This window comes from Ambystoma mexicanum, chromosome 5q (assembly GCF_040938575.1).
Source record: "Ambystoma mexicanum isolate Mex_15411 chromosome 5q, UKY_AmexF1_1, whole genome shotgun sequence".
In the NCBI taxonomy this organism is placed as follows: Eukaryota; Metazoa; Chordata; class Amphibia; order Caudata; family Ambystomatidae; genus Ambystoma; species Ambystoma mexicanum.
This window is the reverse complement of record NC_090933.1, coordinates 1,402,910,689-1,402,933,038: the sequence shown is the minus strand read 5'-3', so window position 1 is coordinate 1,402,933,038 and position 22,350 is coordinate 1,402,910,689. Positions and strand designations below refer to the sequence as shown.

The 22,350-nt window shown below is 44.0% G+C and overlaps 1 protein-coding gene across 1 annotated transcript in view; it reads right to left on the bottom strand.

Moving 5' to 3' along the window:
• Nucleotides 1-22,350, bottom strand: part of LOC138498208 (fibrocystin-L-like) — a 245,145-nt gene that overhangs the window by 123,873 nt on the left and 98,922 nt on the right. The window contains exon 5 of the mRNA XM_069622088.1: nt 13,295-13,446. Within this exon, the coding sequence (XP_069478189.1) occupies nt 13,295-13,446 (152 nt within the window). The remainder of the gene's footprint in view (nt 1-13,294; nt 13,447-22,350) is intronic.

Below are 22,350 nucleotides of genomic sequence, written 5' to 3'. Positions count from 1 at the left end.
GTGGAGCCAAATGCCATGAACAACTGAGATGATTTCGGGAACTGCTTGGTACAGGCAACATGTAACTTTAACATCGGCATGACACCCAGACCGTAAAAGGCACACAAGTCTTAACAAGAATTTCTCTGCAGTCCGGAGGGATGGGGACATGCCTAAATTCTAATAAAGCAGGAGCCAGGCCGTCAGATTCGGAGGGGCTTGATCATGGTGCAGGATCACTCCCTTGTTCCTGGAGAGGAGGTTGAAGACTGGGAGCAGTCTGATGGGAGTTGCCCAGGAAAGACTGAGGGGTTCTGAAAACCAGAGCTGTCTTGGGCAGGCAGGGGACACCAGTTTGCTGTTGTCTGTAAACATGTAGAGGACCCTTCGGATGAGCAGAAATGGAGGGAACACAGAGAGAAACTTGTTAGTCCACGGCAACATGAAGGCATCCCCCAGGCTTCTGGCTTGGGGGAATGTTCTGGAGAATGCACAGGATTTCACATTCTCTATGATGGTAATTAGGTCTATCACTGGAACTCCACACGTATGCAATATGCACATAACTTGGTTGTTCAGGAGACCCACTCTTGGCAGGAGCTTAGTTCGCTGCCGGGGGAGACAGCCACCAAACTGTGAATGCCCAGCAAATGGAAGGGCGACACGAAACATCCTGTGTGTCAGGGCCGATTTCCAGAGGGACTGCTGTGCTTCTGCTGAGAGGAAGAGTGATCAGGGGCCAGTTTGTTTCCATATATAAAACATGGTGGTCCTGTTGTCTTTGAACTCCTAAACCACCTTCCCATAGATGTGGAGGCAGAGGGGGTATGTAGTGTTAATAACGAAAAATAAATAACAACAAATATTTTCAGTGACACCTGAATAACGACAAAAAAGTCGAATTGTTTAGTAAAAGTATATATGGGGTGGGATAAGGGAACAAAAGGGGTGGGGGCAGTTGGAGGAGGGTAAAACATCAGTAGAAACAGTAGGCCCACCCCAAATTAAAAAAGAGAACACAAATTCGACTTTTGTCCTTATTAAAGTGTCACTGAAAATGTATGTCATTATTTTGCTTGTCGTTATAAACACATGGAACCGCAGAACGATTTCACTGCCTAGTACACCTCTCTCAGTTCCGGAACGTTGATGTGTAACAGCTTTCCGTCATATGACCAAAGTTCTCTTGCATGGTAACTGCCGTTGTCGACTCCCCATCCTTCCAAGTATGCATCGGTTGCAACCGTGATCTGATGGACTGGCGGTTGGAAGGGCGCTCCCTGTGTGAAGTTGACAAGTACTGACCACCAGCACAGGGTGTCATAGAAGGGGTCTGTGAGGAATATTATTCCATCCCAGTTGCCAGAGATTTCTTTCCGATGGCCGTTGAAAAACTCCTGAGTAGGCCGCTTTTGAAGCCAGAATTGTTGTATCAGGGGAATGACAGAGAACATCATCCCCAAGAGAGACTTTGGAGTGCGGAATTACGTGACTTTTTTTGTGAAAGCAAGTGGGTTTTTGCAAGGATGTCCTCGATCCTTCTGGCCAAAGAGGAACATCATTTGCTGGCAATGATTCAAGCAGGAAATGATGGAGAATTCCAGTGAGGAAATACAGTTTATCGTTGTCGTGGTGCGTTTATTGGTTCGAGAAAGGGACAGAGCTCTAGATATAGGTATATTGGACACCCAATTGATGGAGGTGGATTGCTGCTAGAGCTTGTTATTTCATGAACACCCTTGGGGCATATTTTATGCTGAAGGGTAGGGCCTTGAACTGATAGCGAAGGCGTGCCATTGTAAATCTAATATATTTTCTGTGGTGACAATGAGTAGGGACATGGAAGCACACGTCCTTCAAGTCCAGTGATGACAGGAAATCTCCTTGCAGTAGTTGACCGAGGATGTTTTGAAGCGTGACCATCCTAAAAGTATGGGAGCAAAGGAATTTGTTTATGAGACTAAGTGTTACATTTTCTCTGAAAAATGCCGGCGTCAGCTCTCCCGCGGCTTTCATGCAAAGAAAAGCACACTCGGCTCCCCTCTGGAACCGATACAGGTTGCCATAGCGCTTGTTTACACTCCGGCGTGTATCGTGTCAGCTGACACCTTGCAGGCGTGAGGAACGTGTACCAAAACCACCCCCCCTGTACTTTAAAAGCACTGCTACTCGTACAGCTCATTGCTGCTAATTGTAGCGTTACTTTCCTTGTGGGTACGCTCCGTATCCCTTCTGACATCCAGTCAGTACTTTAATTGATCTCTTGGTTCCTGAAGCTCGGCTATTCTCTTTGGACTGTATTTGGATACTCCTTTGGTTTTGGTTACGCCCGCTCCATTACTGACCCGGACTCCTTCACGGACTGCCTGCCTTTCTCCTCAGTGACTTCCTGCTGCCACGGCTCACTAAGGTACGCTATTGTGTGTTCTCTGCACTCATCCACTGTCTCCTTGTTATTACCTGAGCCCTCTCCAGAACTCCTCAGCTGCTCATTTGGGATATACGTAGCAACACCATTTACTTCTGAACTGATCCAGGCTAGGGGATCCCTCTCTGCTGGGTTCCAACATTAGCTTCTATTTTTCTGTCGGACTTGATTGCTGCATCTTTGGGACTATGGCATTCTTCAGTGAAACCCTCTCCAAGTGCATATTGTGATGCTTTCCTGTACATGCACCAACCCGTCACTAGTGCGACCCTCGTGCCGCTCGGTTTACTTTCCTGTACTAACCTCCCTTTTTTATTTTATCCTTTCGTTATTACCCTTCACTTGGACTTCACTCACTCCTGTCAACTCTCCCTTCAGGTCTGTGTTTGAATTACTTATCCATTTCTGGGAAGGTCTAGTTAACTACATTGATTTGTAGGGTAATAGTTCTATTTCATTTTTATAGGTGCATTCCTATAGCAGATTCCACCCCTCAATCCCTGCCTAGGTACTCCTTTAGTACTATTGTTTTCTTACCTTCCTTTCATATCTTGTCTCTTCTAACCATCTTTGTATTCCTTTGCAGCATTGGTTTGGCGGTGTGTGTTCTCCCCGCTCTTTTAGGCGATTGGCAACTCTGCCTGTTCAGGTTTAAACAGCAGAGAGGCACATCGTAGAAAAGAGCCCCTCTTTGAGGAAGCCTGAATCTTAGAATTCAGGGGGTGTCGGTGATCTAGGCCGAATACATCGAGATGTCCAATGTCATTTGCTTCGTGCCCAGGACCGTGCCAAGAAATCTGCGGACCTGCATCGTTCTCCAGCACCAACCTACCAAATTGGCTCGAAGGTGTGGCTTTCCTCCCGTAATTTACGGATAGCAGGGAAGCACTCTCTACTGCCTCGATTCGTGAGTCCTTTTGTTGTTTCCGCTGTCATTAACCCTGCTGCGGTCCGGTTGTCTCTGCCTCGTTCCTGGCGCATTCACCCTGTTTTTCATGTATCCCTGGTTAAGCCCTTCATCTGCTCCACTCGGTTACCGACACGTCCTCCTTCTGTTCTGGTGGATGGTGAGGCGGAGTATGAGGTTTCCCGCATACTGGACTGCTGGGTTTCTGGGGGAACTGTGCGGTACGTAGTGGATTGGAAAGGTTTCGGTCCTGAGGACCGCACTTGGGAACCTTTGGCCAACTTGCATTGTCCCGACCTATTGAGGGAGTTCCACTCCGCCAGGGGGTTGCCGCTTTCTTTGGTGGCGGATGCTGTTACATTTTCTCCGCAAAATGCCGGCGTCAGCTCTCCCGCGGCTTTCATGCGAAGAAAAGCGCACGCACGGGCTCCCCTCTGGAACCGATACAGGTTGCCATGGCGCTTGTTTACACGCCGGCGTGTATCGTGTCAGCTGACACCTTGCAGGCATGAGGAACCCGTACCAAAACCATGCCCCCCTGTACTTTAAAAGCACCGCTACTCGTACAGCTCTTTGCTGCTAATTGTAGCGTTACTTTCCTTGCGGTTACGCTCCGTATCCCTTCTGATATCCAGTCAGTACTTTAATTGATCTCCTGGTTCCCAACGCTCTACTATTCTCTTTGGACTGTATTTGGATACTCCTTTGGTTTTGGTTACGCCCGCTCCATTACTGACCCGGACTCCTTCACGGACTTCCTGCCTTTCTCCTCAGTTACTTCCTGCTGCCACGGCTCACTAAGGTACGCTATTGGGTGTTCTCTGCACTCATCCACTGTCTCCTTGTTATTACCTGAGCCCTCTCCAGAACTCCTCAGCTGCTCATTTGGGATATACCTAGCAACACCATTTACTTCCAAACTGATCCAGGCTAGGGGATCCCTCTCTGCTGGGTTCCAACATTAGCTTCTATTTTTCTGTCGGACTTGATTGCTGCATGTTTGGACTACGGCATTCTTCAGTGAAACCCTCTCCAAGTGCATATTGTGACGCTTTCCTGTACATGCACCAACCCATCACTAGTGCGACCCTTGTGCCGCTCGGGTTACTTTCCTGTACTAACCTCCCTTTTTTTTATTTTATGCTTTCGTTGTTTCCCTCCACTTGGACTGCACTCACTCCTGTCAACTCTCCCTTCAGGTCTGTGTTTGAATTACTTATCCATTTCTGGAAAGGTCTAGGTAACTACATTGATTTGTAGGGTAATAGTTCTATTTCTTTTTATAGGTACATTCCTATTGCAGATTGTAGAGGGAGGAATTTTGGGCGGTTGTTTCAGAAATTCCAGGGTGTGGCTACGTCTTATTAAGAAGAGCACCCACTTGTCTGTGGTGATTTCTCATCACCTGCTTAGGAAACAGGAAAGACACCCTCCACCGTGTAACTGATTGCATCTGTAGGACTGTGGACTGTGATTTCCCTCTGAAGGAGTCTCCAGAGACATATGTGCTGGATCGATATGATAGTAAACGATAGGTTGGGCAGTAGTCTCAGGCAGTGTAGGAGGCAGATCAGGAGGTGTATCCACTGGATTAGGAATGGCCAGGATGACTGGGACCCTGGACTGCAATTCCAAAACCAGTAGCTGTTTTGTAAATTAATGTTTTTATTAGTGCACATGGTTTAAATCAAACCTTACACTTAATCACATTTAGTCACATCAAAACCAATGAAAATGTCCAAATTGGAAATTTCCAACTCAAACTTCAATGATCACGTCATAAAACATTAAAAACAGTATGAAATATATACATTTCCCTTCCCATCTGACTATTATCCCAAATTAGTTTAGCCAATTTGGATATAAAATTGATTCTTGATAAGAAACACACAAAGGCATACATTAACTGTAAAGAGTTCCCTTGAATCATTCTGGCCCAAAGATTATCCTTTAAAACAAAAGAATAGTCATATATAAAGTCACCAAAACATAGAATACGCAAGTTCATTAGAACAGGGCTTAACATAACCATGTGTTTCAAACTCGCAAAAGCCTCAGAGCAATGTGTCTAAGGTATCTTGCATATGAAGGCAGGCAGCGCGGAGTATAACTTGGATGATTAGGCCTCCTCTATGCATGGGCTACTTTATGTGCATATGCTTACGGGTTAGGGAAGCCCCTCGGTGTGCTTAGTGTAGTGTGGATATAGACAATGCATGTTCCTGATTATGTTGTCAGGGCAGGATATTGATTGATGCCACCTTTTCGTGGGCCAAATCTCCTTTCAGGTCCCTAATAGGTATTGTTTGTGATTGAGTTTGTTTCTGATTAAGAGTGCAGACAGTGTTCAGGCCTTTGTGTCCTCGTTTTTGTAATGTCCACCAACAGAGCCCATGTTATAGGTCCGTTGAAATTGGAACATCCAGAATACTGCTCCCCCCCTGCTCACAGGATGTGGAGCACGAGTCGGGTTCCTGAAGTTTAAGAAGGAGTGTGTGTAGAAGACAGCGTCTTCGGCTGAAAAACTTGTTACTGCTGAGAGTACCCAGGGACCATCTGTGGACGGCACCTCCATTAGCCTGCAGTCATCTAAGACAGAGGTTGGCTCTCCAAAGTATCCTGAGGATCTGCCAGAGGTGGCACTGATGAGAGGGCTTACCAGAAACTATGGGCCTCATTCCGAGTTGGGCGCAAAGGGATTACCGGCACCGGTAAGGACACCGGTGCCGGTAATCCCTTTGCGCCCTATTCCAAGTTCCCTTAGCTGGTCCCTTCCTTAACGCCTGGTCTGACCAGGTGTTAAGGACGTGACCCGTTAAGGGACTTTAGAGCTAATAACGGTACTGCAATTAGCCCATTGAGGGCTCAAATGGGAATGGGGAATGGTTTGGTGAATGGGGACTTACCGGTCCCTCCAAGGTTGGACTGGACCGGTAAGTCCCCCTTTCACCAAACCGGAGTCGGTACTGGTATGGGAGGCAGTCATGGCGCAAATAGAACCATGACTACCACCATAATGAGGCCCTATGTTTTTTCTGATCAACTTTCCATATCTGCGGATAAAGTAATACAGTCTCCTATGAAGACCATGGTGAATGTGGTCAATGAGGTCTTTACCCAGTCTCATGTGGCAATGAAGGGGTCTTATAATGGTGAACTGGACTCAAAAACCTGGCAGCTTATTAAAGAGAAAATTATTTTTGATCGTTCCCAATGTAAGAATCTTATAGACTTCCGACAATGGGTATAATCCTTTGATGATATTGTACTTCAGCTTCCACCAGATAGGTCTGATTTAGCTTGCCAGACTGAGGTGCAGATCGCAGACGTAGCTTGCCAAAGTGATTTGACTGTTCTATGGCCACACTCTATTATGCCGGATACACCAAACCAATCTGATCTGATGAACTGTGATGGGGGAGTTAGTGTTGAAAATAATAAACATCAACCTACAGTGAATGGCCCAGCTGCTACTGTTATGAAGACTGCCCCTGGAGTCTTTGCTTCTATGGGTCCTTCACCTCTGATTTTTCCTTCTTATTTTAAGGACTCTGGAGATAGAATGACTGACTTTCCCTTTGAAAAAGACATTGGCATCAAAAAATCTAAAATGCATGAGATTTCTGATCCTGACCTAGGAAAGCTAGTTAGTGATCATTTAAATCTCGTCATCGCAAATGTGGATGGACTGGAGAGACAAGAAACCAGAGAAGCCCTTAGAAATAAGCACCTGTTCTGGTTGTGGAGTAGAGTGATATATATGATATGATAAGTCATTTATAACGCGGCTGTATACGAGTGTTTCTAGGTGCGACAAGACAAGGGAGGGCAGACAGAGGGAGGACAAGACAAACAATCTTACTAGGCCTTGTGTCATTCAGATCGTACAAGTGCGAGAACGAGAAGTGCAAGGGGAAAGGGGCGGGTGGTGCAAGGGAGAGGGGAGGGGAAAACAGCGCGACAATTCTCTGAGTAAGTGCAGCCAAGGCAGTACTGCTCTGTCTGAGTAGTGCAAGGAGAAAAAGGGACTGTAGGGTTACAGTTACAGCCCCTAAGTGCGTGGCAGGCCCGCAGGCAGTGCAAGGGTGACTGATCAAGAAAGACTCTGAGGGTAGCCAAGCAAACAGTTGGTACAGCAGACAGGAAGGTCAGGTAGGTCAGCAGGGGAGGGAGAGAGAGAAAGCAGAGGAGAAGAGGAACATTTTGAGCTGCTTCCCGTACGTCAGGTAGTCCAGCTCAAGTTTGAGAGGGGCAGGGAGGCCATTCCAGAGGGAGGCACCTGCAGAGGAGAGAGATCTACCCCCACACTCCCTGCATGGAAAAGGGTCTAACCCTTAGAGAGTTGGAGGCAGCTGAGCGAAGGGCTTGAGAAGGAAGGTATTTTGGAAGAGAGCGTTGGATGTAGTACTGGCTCCGGCCCCATAAAGTCTTGTGGACAATGCACAGGGTCTTTAACTGAATCCTTGCAGCCACCGGGAGCCAGTGGAGAGATTTCAGGGCTGGAGAGATATGATCCCTGGGCTTCAGACAAAGGATAAGTCTTGCAGTCCTGTTCTGGATTAGTTTGCAGTATGCGGAGGGCGGAGAGTAGAGAAAGGCAGATTGAGAAAGAGGCTGTTGCAGTAGTCCAGCCTAGAGAGAACCAGGGCTCTGCAGACAGTGAGCTTCTGGGAGAAAGTGAGAAAGGAAGAGTCCCTTTGAGGAGGTGCAGCTGGTAGTGGGACTTCTTGGCGACGTCCGAGATGTGAGGAGAGAAAACGAGAGAGTGTAGTCGAAGATGACACCAAGGTTTTTTTGCCTCGCAGGAAGGCAAAGGAAGAGGGCCCAAGGCGGGTGGCCAGAGTGAGAGAGGGAAAGCAGGGGCGGGGGTCCCAATGAGAAGCATCTCCGCCTTACTTGCATTAAGGCAGAGATCGTTGGAGGTGCATCAATCCTGAATCGGGGATAGACAGTCAGGAATGAGCTAGAGAGGGGAGGAGACTGAGAGGAGCCTGAAGGAAAGGTGAGTGTCATCTGCATAACATTTAAAGTTAGAGGAGAAGGTAGAGATCAGGAGGGCCAAAGGGGCCAAGTAGAGGTTGAAAAACCAGGGTGAGAGGACAGAGCTCTGGGGAATGCCACATGTAGAGAGAGAGGTGGCAGAGAGAAAGGGACCAAGTTGGACCTGGGTGGGGGTGGTCCAAGAGGAAGGAGGTCAGCCACTCCAGGGCCTGCTTCATGATGCCCTGTTTCTCACAGAGTCGATTGATCAGGATGGTGAGGTTGACCGTGTTAAAAGCAGAGGAAAGATCAAGGAATATGATGACAGAAGGAATGCGGGAATCAAGGTTAGAGTGCAGATCTTCACGGGTGTTCAGGAGAGCAGTTTCCATGCCTTTAGCAGCTCTGAAGCCAGACTGATGGTCATGGAGACAACCAACAGATTCAGTGTGGTGAGTAAGCTGGGAGATGGCAAGCGTTTCCAAGAGTTTGCCCAGGAAAGGAGTGATGGAGATTGGGTGATAGTTTGCCAGGCAGGTAGGATCGGCAGACAGCTTCTTAAAGAGGGGGTTCACAAGGGAGTGCTTAAGGGGAATGGGCGCAAGTTGTGTTCGGGCTCAAGATCTGAGACTTTTGCGTAGGGTTCAAGTTAAGGACTTGTGTTATGGGGTTAACAAAGATTTTATAATCATTAGTTGTGGCCAGAACAATTTCCCTTGTTTACTGAGACTGTGAAAAAATGTGAATTTCACATGTTCTGTGACTAATTTAATTATGTCTAGCCTTAATCTATGTTCTTATCCTGCAACGTTATTTACGAATAGTTTTGGTTTCTGTGAAATGCGTGCCCTCATGATTGATATTTTTTGTGGTCCAATTGTTTGTGTTTTTTGTTTGTAGTGCCTGTATGCCTACGGACCAATGCTGTGGCGCTGAATAAATACAATTATTTTGCGTGTCTTCAGATTAAAATAACATCTCATAAACGTTTTCCTAAAAAATGGGGAAGGTGATTAAGTCAAGTAGATACTTCTTGTGCCCAATTTCTTATGCTCAGTGGCTATATAAGAAGGTTTAAACAATTTGATGCTGTTGCACATCTCACGCCAATCCTGATGTTTCAATATTGTTTTTGCTCTACCCCAGTCTTCCATGATGTATTCAAAAGAAACTCCTTTATCGGCACAACATTTTCCACAAAACCAGTATCTGCAATGTGGACAAAATATCCATCAAGAGATAGTAGACCTTAGAGTGGTTTGGAGCAGGCATCGGCTGAGGAATAACAGGTGCACACAGTGGTTGCATGGTAGGAAGTGGCTGAGCCGGAAGCAACAATGACAAGCCTTCCTCCTCATCATCATCTGAAGAAACTCCTTCTGGGCACTCAAAATGAGTATTGATGACGTGTTCCAAAATGTCCTCCGGAGCCACTTGGGTATGACTAGTAACAGCAGGCGGGACGTAAGGTACCAAATGTGAACAATGGTTGCTCTTGTCGTGTAGGAGAGCTAGGCACAGCCGATGCAGTTCATGGAGGAGCGACAGTACCCGCAGATGGTGTGGATACAGGGATGTCTCGTTCAGAGTGGCTGATGATGACATCGGCGCAGTGGTGGACAGGTTTGTCGATGGAGTGGAGGACGAAGACTTGCTGTGTTTGTGGGCCATTGATGACAGGACTGTCGGCTGCATAGCATTCATCGACGAATGCTTCGTGGACGAAAGGGGAATTGTAGACGCCAAAGGCACTGTCGAAGAAGCCGTCGGCAAAGCCATCACAGCTGCCTTTTGTTGACCCAGGCTGCTTGTGCACAGATTTGTGTGTTATGGCTGCCTTTTCCGGGGCAGCCTGAGTGAGGGTGGCATGTCCGTTTTCTCCCTTTTCCCACAGGAAGCCTCTGCATGGGATCTAAACCTCATATAGCAAGCATGCTCTTGTGGTCTACTGCGACAGAGTGATGCATGACTTCAACCAGAAATCGAATATGTGGCCATAGTCCCCTCATCCAGCCAGGTCACTAACCTTCTGTGTCAGTCATTGAGTGTTTTATTTGAAAATGAGAGACAGACTGAACACAAATTAACATTGTGGTCTGGACATAGGCAATATAGCATTATTTGTGTTAATCTTCCACATATATATCCTTTAATTGGCAGATGGAACATGCCTTGAAAGGCTTTTATTAGAATTTGAATCAGCCATGATGTGGTAGGGAATCACCCTTCACAGACCTCAACCCTGAAGGGGGAATATATCATCTCTGCAGGGGAGCAGCAAGGATGCAGGCAGGATGTCTAATTCCACCAGGAAAGGAATGCATGAATCCCTGTTTTCCAGTGATGTGAATATGATTTAGAAAATGTGTAGAGGACTCCCAACATTTGAACATGATGTAAAGAAAATCTGAAGATGGCTTCCAAGGATGGAGCTAGGGGTGGCTCTGCCTATTGGCTATGGGGCAAGATGACCCAAAAGGACTAAGAACACTAAAGTGATGTCCGTTTTTCAAATTCAAATGAAAACTGCTTTAATGTTACTGAGGACTCCAGCCTGACGACAGCGAACATTCAAACAGCATGTGAATCTATGAAAGATCCATTGCTGATTAACAGTTATTGTGTGTTCTAATGCTTATGAGAAGTTCAACATCAATTAAAATAAACGTGCATATATTGACAATATGTTTTCTCATGGGCATGGCATTGCTCTCTCCATTTCATGGGTCTAATATATTCTCAGATGTGAAATTATAGAAGAACAGTTTAAACCGGAAGCCTTTGGAATCACACACAAATTGTCTCTCTTGCCCTTTTTGAGAGCAATGCAAGGGCTGCGATTTGTAGAAAATGAACTAGCACCCTAGGTTGAGAATATTTTTTTTCAAAGAATTCTCAAAGCACTTGATTCATTCTAAACAGGCATCATGCCCCTTTAAAGGGTGGGTCGATAAGTTCCGGAAGAATTGGGGTCAGGGGCTACATATATTATCAAATACAGAGGCAGGCACCTGTTCAAAAGAGACAAAATAGGTTTCATTTCTGCACTATGCGTCGTTGTCAATGGTGGAAATGAAAGGTTTGACCAATCAGAGCTCAGAGGTGGCAAGGAAAGTGTGTGCAGATGGTGTCGGCTAAAAGACCTCCCCTTATGTCAGATTCCCCCAAAGCTTTCTGGCTAGAAAGAGGGTCAGGGTGTTCAAGGCATGGGTGAGACCCAGGAGGGGTGTATATTAATTGAGGGTTGCTGTTTGGGTTAGGTGTATTTAGGCAAGTTCTATTCCTTAACATTCCTTATAGCACCCTAGAGGGGTCGCAGCTCAGAATGGAGCTAGTGTCATACAGCGCTGATTGGCTGGATGGTACCTTTATGGTAGTTTGAATCTCGCAAAAGATTCTAAAATGCCTTTCATTGAGCTTACATCAAGAGCAGGTCACAGAAGTTAGAGCTCCAGTAAAAATGACAGAAGAAAACCAAAACGTTTCCAGAGTGAGAAGAGAGCAAGTAGGAGGCCTGAGAATTCAGCAGGAAAATTGAGATAAGTGATTTTGAACAGTTTAATCCTGATCAGAAAGGTTGGAGAGCCTGATGTAAATATAGTTTGCCGTGTTAAATGTTCTGGACAAGTCAGTTGAAGGTTTACAAGTTATGAACTGCAAGTTAAAAGTGAAGAAAATTCCAAGTGCAACCTGTTACTAACTATGCACGTGTGCTAACCTGCACTAACTTGATGCACTCCAGAAAATTGGCATCAAATAATAATTAAATACGTGCAAGGAAGTTGCTGTCATATTTTGCATGAGAGCTGAGAGCGATGCCTACGTTTTCCGAAGGCCTTTTCAAGGAAAGGACCATCCAACATGCAAGCGCATGATGCGCATAATTGGCGGAATACAGTTTCTGTGAGAAAAAGACGTTCGGTGCTCCTGGCAATCTATTGCACCTTTTTGAAGTCTGGAGACTCTATCTTAGCTCGTATCTGTAAGAAGATTCTGAAAATAAACAGGAAGTGAAGCGTGAGTTCGCGAGTAACTAAGAAGTTGATGAGATGTTATTTGTTCAAATGTATGAGTGAAGAAAATACTTTCTGAGTTCTAATAAACATTTAGTCCTTATTTTCAAAAAAATAATTAATTCATAAGAAGGCAAGACAACACTAAATGAACTAGAAGCCAAGGCTTAGATGTAAAACGGTGTAATGAGGAAGGTACTGAAGCATTTCTTCAAGTCACTTTAGAAAAGCAGAAAGGAATCAGCAGCAACAAGGTTCTTAAGAAGCCTTTTAGCAATAAAGCAAAGGCTACAGGTACCTGCGATGATTAAAAGCCATCATGTTAAAAGCCAGCTAGAATACAGTTGGGTGAAATGTAGTAATAAAATGTGTTTCATTTTTTAGGTCAGTTGATCAGTTGCTCTTCTGAAAAGGTTTAAGGATACAAGGGCGGCTAGCAAACACCTGTCTTTTGTTATTTTATCCACTTCCCCTTTCCCCTCGGGTTTGCCTGCCCAGCAATTTAAAATTAAGGATTGTTTGGTGAGCGTGCCGAGGTGCTTTGGTGGGTTCATCATCACTCCTGCAGGAATGAAGAGCAGGGACCCAACAGCTTATTAGGTGATTGTTGAAATGCAATAAAGACTACTAGTTCTCTACAAATGGTGCATTGTGCTAGAAATAGGCTGAAAAGCATATAAAATGGTTGTTTCTATAGCCATCGAGAAGGTGTATCGGGAGTGATTTTTGGATATGGAAAATGATTTTGTGTTGTACCGCAGATAGACTTCAAATATGATTTTGTAAAAGTAAATATGTTCTTGATTCTTAAATGTGGTCTTGTAACAACAAGCCACATATGAGACATGTCTTCCACTGAAATAGACACTTCCTAACATCCTAACATACCTTTGTACTTTACGCCTGTATGAAAGGTTGGAAGAAGGAACAAATGGCAGCATGCAATAGTAAACATTGATGCAACATTGCCTTCATTCACACTTTTACCTTCTCACTTTCAGGGTCCCACGGAGGTGGAATTGGAGTGGACATTTGCATTGAAGAGACATTCACCCCAATGGAAGCACTAATGTTCCCGGCAATAACAGCCTGCCCAATATTGTCAGCGATGCTCTGAATGTCAGAGAACTGAAGCTGGCCTGTTTAAAAAAATGGGATAAGATTAATTGTGGGTGTGAATAATTTAAAGCATCCACTCATAATTGCTAGTGAAAAAAAATGAATGTTACAGTGCATAACACTATATGTTAAGGAAAACAAATATTATTTTAAGGATATAATGTTTCTTATGATCCAAAATGTGTATCAAGTCTAAGTCAATATTTTCCTTTTGCAACAAACAACTCCTGCCACTTACTGTCTCTCAAACCAAAGTAAATGATACAGTGAAACAATACAATAAATGAAAGACATTCAATGCAAGATCACCCACAAGACATTCAAGGAACCCACCAGAGCAAAAGACAGTTGTCTACATCAGATCGATATGTGAGAATAGCGCCATAGAATCTAAAGCCATGTGAACTAGGCAACAGAGACATTTAGCACAAAACCGCTGATTGATGCTAGCTTCAAAAAAGCTGTGTACCTGGCCATTAGAAATCTAAAGGTAAAACAAGGATATATAACAAGTAAATATATGCCGTAACATCCAGCAAAGGTCACACTATTGGCTATTCTAACATTTTCCTGCAGCATTGTGAATAACACATTTTCCCTTTTTTGTTAAATGAACTTTTCAGATAGAAATATGTACTGTTTCCAAACTGTATGTGCTCCCTGCTCCCAGGGCTTTTATGATCTTTAAGGTCAGACTTCATTTTCCAGACCCATATTCCAGGCATACTGTTCCTTCATCTGATGAAGTTTAAAATGTATTTTTTACCTTCTATTTGAGAACAAAATAGTATGTGCCTTTCTCTTTATGAATCATTTTGAATGATGAAGATGTGTTTGGTGCTTCGAAAGCTAATGCTTTGTTCTATATGGCCTCATCACAAGTCTGGCGGTATCCCAGCAGTAACACTGCTGGGATACCACCAGCGCAAATATTGCTACTGCTACTCGGTCTGGCATGATTAGAGACAGATCACGAGTAGCGGTTCGGTGGTTATTGCCAATTCCTCATTAGATCCATTGGACCAATGGTCCATTTGAACCAGTGGGGTTGCGGGGCGCTATTATCGCCGGCGGTAATTGCTCTGTCAGTAATAGCGCAGAAAACAGCCGAAAACGGCCAGAAAGCAGGACTTGGAGGTAAAACTCCAAACTTTCCACCCAACTCATAATACCGCTGCATTTAATGGCTACCCCCCAACTTGTGTTGAGGCCATATCGTAGCAATGGAATAAAGGGCCTCATTACGGGTATGGCGGTTAGGGGTAAAATTGGAGTTAACTTGGATACCTCCAATAAGTTTTGGCTTTGAGTGGAAGATTTACCTCCAGCAAAACCCTGGAGGTAAATCTTACCATTCAACGCCAAAAAATCGGCGGAATTGGTGGAATTATTGCAGTGGTAATTCTGCCAAGGTAATTCTGCAAAAAAAGCCCAATTGAAAATTATTGGGGATTTACACCGCTACCACCACTTGTAATCAGACGGGAATTCCGCCTAATCAGGTTCTGTGGATTTACCACAGAATTACCGCCATACTCGGAATGAGGCTCAAAGTATTTTCAGTCAGCCCAATAAAAGATTTAAAAACCTTCATCTTGTGTGATTTATCAATTGCAAATGTGTCTAGGTAAGACTATCGGTATGTGGGATGGTTGTTGATTAATTAATGGTAGATTGGTCAATAAAATGACATCAGGCAAACTCAATACCATCTTAGCTTGCCTTGCACTTTAAAGATACTCTCAACAAATTCAAATTTTTAGCCTACAAGGCCATCATTTGCTTGTCAAAATACTGCACATGAGTCATAGTGTGTTGCTAATGTGTATTCTTCCTGAGGATTCATGCGGGCCTTGGAAGGCCTCAAAAGGAAAAACATTTCTAATGAAAAGATTGACAATCTTGCAATAGGTTATTGCTAAGATATGAAATGTCCACTCATCGGCTGATTTTATATATTTTTTATTTTTTTTAATTTTATTATCTTCCATGATCTTCCATTCACCAGCACTGTAAAAAAAACACATACAAACAGCAACACACCACAGTTGAGCACTGCAATTGGTGAACAGTGAATATACAAACTGTGGCCAAATTCTTCCATTAAAAGAATACAGTTTATATTTACATAGATATCCCTTGCAATGTGGGCATTCACCTGTGCATTGAATCCTTCATAGGTAAATCAAAGTTGTTAAATACAACAGAGCAATATTTCCAAGATTAAGACAATTCTCCATTTTCTTCACCGTCAAAGCAGATGGAAAACTGCTGTGTTGTGAAAGGCACTGTATCAGGAGTAGGCCTTACCTTTGAGGTCTTGCGTGGCTTGTGATCGAAGAGATAAGGCCTGTCTCCTCTGGTAGCCACATAGTGTCTGATATAAAATAGAACAGCCATGAGGCCACCCAAGAAGGCAGTCTCAAATGAGGACACCCCAGCCCTAAAAGGGAAATAAACCTCCAACAGAAGCAGCAGATGGTTCAGAAGCTTGATATTTCCAGGCAGTGAATTCTGGAAAATACAGGCAGGCACGGTCCCAAGAGGACAAGGAAAAGATGGCAGGAAACAAGAGACTAAAGCAAAGGAAGGCTCCTAAGCATCCGGGCAACAGGAGGAAAATGGGAAAATGGTACTGGAGCCAGCGGTGAAGCGAGCGAAGGGACAAGAGTAATGAGAGAAAAGAGAGCAGGGAAAACAGGAAAGCAGGACCAGGAAACAAGCACCACGGCAATCAGGTGCAGGAAGCTGATCGCAAAGCACTACTTACACTGGCATTCTTAACCTCCCGATGCAGTGCACCATCTTGGATGTCTGAGTCATCATGCAGAGTGACAACGGACATCAGCGCCATCTTGGGAAGGGCCGAGGTCCTGTATATCATTGCCGTAGCGACGTATATGATTGTAACTGCCATGCCTGGGAGCGGCGTTGATGGAAGGTGACATCATGCCCCCTTCCAAGGCCCAATCCACCTGGCTTCCACAAGTACTTCAGATGAAATTGCTTTAACAACAGAGGTGCCTGCACATGAGAGTAAGGTTCCCATGATCTCTTAGCCACTGAATATCCCTTACAATGAATTAGGTACTGTAACACACCACGAAAATACTGTGAATCATATATCTTCTCAACTTCGCATTCCTCGTCATGAAGAGTCAGTAGTGTAGGAGACTTCTGTAGGGTGCCCAAAAAAGCTTTAAGTAAAGAAACTTGAAACACTGGATGGATATGATGCCATGAATGAGGCAAACGTATCTTATATGCTACTGGATTTATAGCCTTCAGGACAGAAAAGGGTCCGAAATACACATTTCCCTGGTGATAATCTGCGAGGGAGATATTTGCCAAAAAGCCATACTCGATCTACTTTCCATGAACGGATCATTTCTTTGTGAACTCTGAGTTCACATTGCCCTGTGCTCTGCTCAAGATGAACAGCAATCCCAGGAGCAAGTTAACCGGGATGTTAAAAATATACTGCCCAAAGATTTCTCTGCTCTGGTGTCAGATAAACCCGAGACTAAGGGAATCTTTGACAATACTTCAGATTTAGTAGATCACATCAACAGTTCTATCAGGGCCTCCTTCGAAATGTTGGTCCCAGAAAAAGTAAAAACTGTGAAATTAGAAACCATAAGAAAATCCTGGTTCACTGACAATATCACACACGCCAGGAAAACTAAAAGGGACTTGGAACCTGAGTAGCGCAAGAATCCTAACATTCTCACTTTGAATAAATATAAAGCTGTTGCTCATTCCTATAAGAAAGCTATTATTAAAGCCAAGGGAGAAAACTATAATCTGGGTATCGACAAAGCCAAATCCTCTCCTAATGAATTGTTCAAAAGACTTAAGGAATTTGAAAATAACACCTCACCTTTTCCACCGATTCGCAAAAACACCACTTGGTGTCGAAATATTCAAGAGGAATTCCGGACTAAAACATCCAGCCAACAGCCCAATATTGTGAACCGACATCTTCTTTTAGCTAACAGTACAAAAACACCCACATCTAATACCTGTTTTAAATCCTCTTTTCTATCATCTATTCCAAACTTCAATTTCCAAGACTGTTCGAAAGCTGATATCCGTGACATTATATGGGGCCTTGAGCCCACTACTTGTGCAGGGGTTGTTGCCCTACCAACATCTTGCGAGACGCCCTGGATACTATCACTCCATGGATCACCAGGGTGATTAATATGTCTTTCTCAGAAGGTATGGTGCCAGCATCAATGAAAAGCACACGGATTACTCCTTTATTAAAAAAGATGTCCTTCGACCCTGCTAATGCTAAAAACTATCGGCCCATTACTAGGCCATTCAGGGCTCGACTCAGGACTGGGACCGCCCTACTGAATCTTAAGTCTAACATTTCTGCGATCGTTGCAGGAGGTCACCTTGTATTACTTTTGACTTGATCGACCACAATCTGTTACATGAGAGACTACTTAACATTGTCAACTGCTCAGAGGGCGCAGCTAACTGGATCACATCTTTCCTAGGTCCGAGAACATCCAGGGTGACAGCTGCAAAGTTTGATGCTCCTCCATTTCTTTCCTCCTGCGGTGTGCCACAGGGGTCATGCTTGTCTCCAATTCTGTTCAACATTTATTTCAGACCACTTCTGGATCTTCTAGGCTGCCTGGGTGTCCAGTATGCTAATTTTGCTGATGACACACGGGTCCTTTTTTCGAATTAACTGGTATCTATCACAATGATACCAATACTGTGAACAATATCTACCAGGAAATCCAGAACTGCATGGCCTACAATTCCTTGGCCCTAAATAACAGTAAAACTGAGCTGATCATAATTGACTCAGGGCCGCGTCTTAAGAAAATTAATGTGAAATCTTCTCTGTTTATCATCATGGACTATATTATTCCTGTCTCCAAAAGTGTAAAAACCTTGGGTGTTACTCTTGACTCTGAGTTATCTATGAAAAAGCATGTGTCCAACGTTTGTCCCTCTTGTGGACTTGTTATCAAACTCCTCCATCAGATGCGTCCCTATCTTAACATTAAGAACCGCTCCCTTCTTGCCACAACGCTAATCAATTCCGGCCTGGATTATTGTAACAGCATACTTATTGGCACCTCTAAAGCTAATTTTAAGCGTCTATAGATGACACAGAACGGTGCCGTTGAGGAGGTCTTTGGTCTTGCTAAGGCTGACCATGTCTCAGATCTTAGGAGAAAACTTCACTGGCTGCCGGGTAAGGTGAGAGTGAGATACAAGTCTCTGTCCCTTGTTTTTAAATGTCTACACTCAGTTGCACCGCTTGTGTTAAGCCTTCGAGAACACTGCGCTCCAGCTACTCATATCTCCTAACCCAACCTTGTTACCGCCTGGAGAAGTTTGGAGGTACTTGTTTCGAAGTCAGGACTCCCCTAGAATGGAATTCCTTAACCCTCCTTATTAAGTCATCTCCTTGATTGACCGTTTTCAAGAAAGCGATCAAGACTCTTCTATTTAATTCTTTGGGTTAGACTCATCTTTTTTGTGCTTCTTCATGCTTGACCCCTTTGTTTGTCCTTTTGTGTGCGCTCTGAGGCCTATGGGTGTGTAGCGCTATACAAGAACTAAAAATAATAAATAAATACTGGAACCTCTGTTCTCTTTTTGTCTGCAAAGATCTTGTTACTCCTTAGAGAGTGCCGTAAAGCTACGGAGGTCTGTTGATGTATTTGACATAAGGTCTGAATCATTTCTTCTGCCATGGGAACAGTAGAAATACATGATGGAAGTTCTTGTAACCATTGCGGATGGTATCCATAAGTGCAATAGAACGGACTGTTTCTAGTTGCAGAATGTTTTGCATAGTTATAGGATGACTCTGCTACAGGTAAAAGAGATGACCAATTATCCTGAGCTTGATTAGTGTAATAACAAAGATATTGCTCAAGGGCTTGATTTAACCGCTCAGTTTGTCTGTTTGTTTCAGGATGGTAACCAGATGGCAAAGCCTTCTTTATGCCCAAATGCTTGCAGACTGCTGACCAGAACCGAGAGGTATATTGAGTCCCTCTGTCTGAAGTAATGGAATCAGGTAACCCATGTAACCTGAAAACGTCTCTGATGAAAAACATACTCATCTCCAAGGTTGTAGGTATTCTAAGAAAGGGTGAAAGGAAAGGGTGAAAGAAAATGGTGAAAAATGAGCTAGTTTTGTGAATGAATCGATGGTTACAATGATGGTAGTGTGTCCTTGAGCACAGATAGTACAATTGGTTATATACCTTTGAACATCCTGTAGCATCTTTGGCCACCAAAAGGTATGTGAGAGTTTGGCCACCAAAAAGTATGTGAGAAAAGTTACAAAGTGTTGTTCACTCCTCTATGACCACCCACTACTGAATCACAGGCTAAATATAGGGTGGAGTCATGCAGACCCTGTGGAGGTATGTAAATTGATCCTTTATGAAAATATAATCCATCTCTATGTTCTAGTCTGGATTTTAAAAGAACCTCAGGAGGGTTTTCTTGTGTTTCTTTCTTCAGTTGATGTAACCAAGTCTCTACAGTACACAGAAAAGTAGCCTGTAAGAACATCTTACCAAAGAACATCTTTGGTAAGAACATTTTACCAAAGGGAGGAGGATCTTAGTCTCGAGAAAGACCATTGTGAGTTAAGAGATCAGCTATCAGAGTCTTTGTTTCAGGTATGTAGGTAATGCAGAACTGATAATGTGAAAACAATTGGGCCCACCGGGCCTGTCTGCTGTTTTGACAGTTATAATTTTGTAATAACTGTAGGATTTTGTGATCTATTTGGATTTCTACTGGTTTCTGGACACCAATAAGTACAATAAGTAAATGTCTCCATTCTTAGCAGGCCAGTCTCATGGCTAGCAGTTATCTCTCTAAGACAGAATAGTTCCTTTCCGCAGGAGAAAGTGTTTTTGAGGAATACGCCACTGGATGCTCCTGCCGTCCTGTAGTTGTTTAAGAACTGCTCCAACTGCGAAATCCAAATGTCTGAGTCCAGAATAAATTGTTGATCATACTGTGGTTGACGTAGAAGTGGGGCTGTGGTGAATGAAGACTTGAGAATGTCGAAAGCTGCCTGGGTTTCGGGTACTCATTTGAAAGAGTTATTTTTCTTCAAAAGATTTGTCAAAGGAAGCACCACCCTGGAGAAGCTATTGATGAATTTATGATAAAAATGGGTCATGCCAAGAAATCTTTGAAGCTCCTTCATACTCCAGGGAGGGGCCATTTGTAGGATGGCTTTCACCTTTCTGGGGTCAATGGTACCACCTTGGTCCAAAATTATGTATCCCAAATAAGGAACAGATGTAGCATCAAAAACAAATTACCTGACACACATCCTGGCCGTGCTCCTTTGGTGCCCTGGAGAATATGAGACTATCGTCCAGGTAGACCACAACGCTGTGTAAAAGGAGATCTGAACAAAATGCTAATATACAGCAGGTGCATTTGCTAGGCCGAAAGGCATTACCTGGTGCTTAAAATGGCCAAAGGGGGTTCTGAATGCGGTCTTCCACTCATCACCTGTCTTTATCCTTACTAGGTGGTAGGCACCTCTCAGATCAAGTTGGGTAAATATCTGAGCTGATTGTACAGCCTCCAGGATGTCAGGGATGAGTGGGAGGGGCTATTTATCTGGTATGGTTACTTTGTTCAATCCCCTAAAGTCAATGCACAGCATTAGTTCTGTTGTATCTTTCTTTCGTATTAAGAATAGAGAAGCACCTCATGAAGACTTGGACTCTGTAATTAATCTGTTCTTGAGGTTTTCATCCAAATAGGCACATAAGGCAATCTTCTTGTTCTGGGACAGGATAAACATTCTACTGAAAGGCACTGTAGAGTTCGGAACCAAATCAATAGCACAATCGTCCGTTCTATGGGAGGCAAAGTCTTCTCTTCTTCCTCCAAAAAAAGTCTTGATATTGATGGTACTTTTTTGGAACTAAATTGGATACAACCAAGAAAGTGGTAGTGGTGGGTACAGTCAAGGAGAATGTTTATCTGGGAACGTTCTTTTCCATGAAGGTAGTCATACATTTTTCTGAACCCAGAAATAGTGATCTTGCTTTCCAATTTATGAAAGGATTATGCAACTCCAGCCATGGAATGGCCAAAATAACCGGATAATGGGTTGCTGTTATCAGCTCAAAGGAGATCTCCTTATGTTGGTTTATTGACATTATCAGCTGATCTGTTTGTTCAATAGTCGGGCCACAGCTCAGTGGTAAGTCACCGCCCCCTCCTTCGACGGGCATGGCTTGTCCTTTTTGTTTAATAGGGATCCCCATTTGTTGTGCCCACATCTTGTCCATGAATACTCCTGCACCGCTGGAGTCAACCATTGCTGTTGTTTTGATTTTGAAACCATCAGGTAAGGACAATGGGACTCTTAATTCTAAAAAGGACCCAGCTTTGTCTTTTTAGGAAGCCAAAGAGCCATTAAGACACCGACTAACAATTTCCTCACGGACATGAGTGCCTTCTATGTGCGGGAGCTGGCATTTCCCACCTTACGCGGCGGAGCCAAGGAACATAAACAAACAAGATGTCTAGAAGAACCACAGTACATGCATAAACCCTTGTTTCTACGACGCTGCCTTTCTTCTTCTGAAAGCGGGCCTTTTGCCGCCCCATCTGCATAGGTTTGCCTGCAGAGGATTATTCAGTAGTTGGTGTTGGAACTAGCGGTCTGCTGGAACTATAGCCTGTTCTTTTGCGTTTCGTCTTGCATTCTGTAATCTATTTGGATTATCAGTTTTATCAGCTCCTTGAATGAGGGAGTTCTGGGCACTCACGCTAATTCATCTTTCAACTCTTCTGACAAACCTCTCCTTAAAAGGGTAAAACAAACCTCTTCTGGCCAGCCTGTTTGTTGTGCCAATTGTTTGAACTTGGTGACGTAGGTTAACAGGTCAGAACTCCCT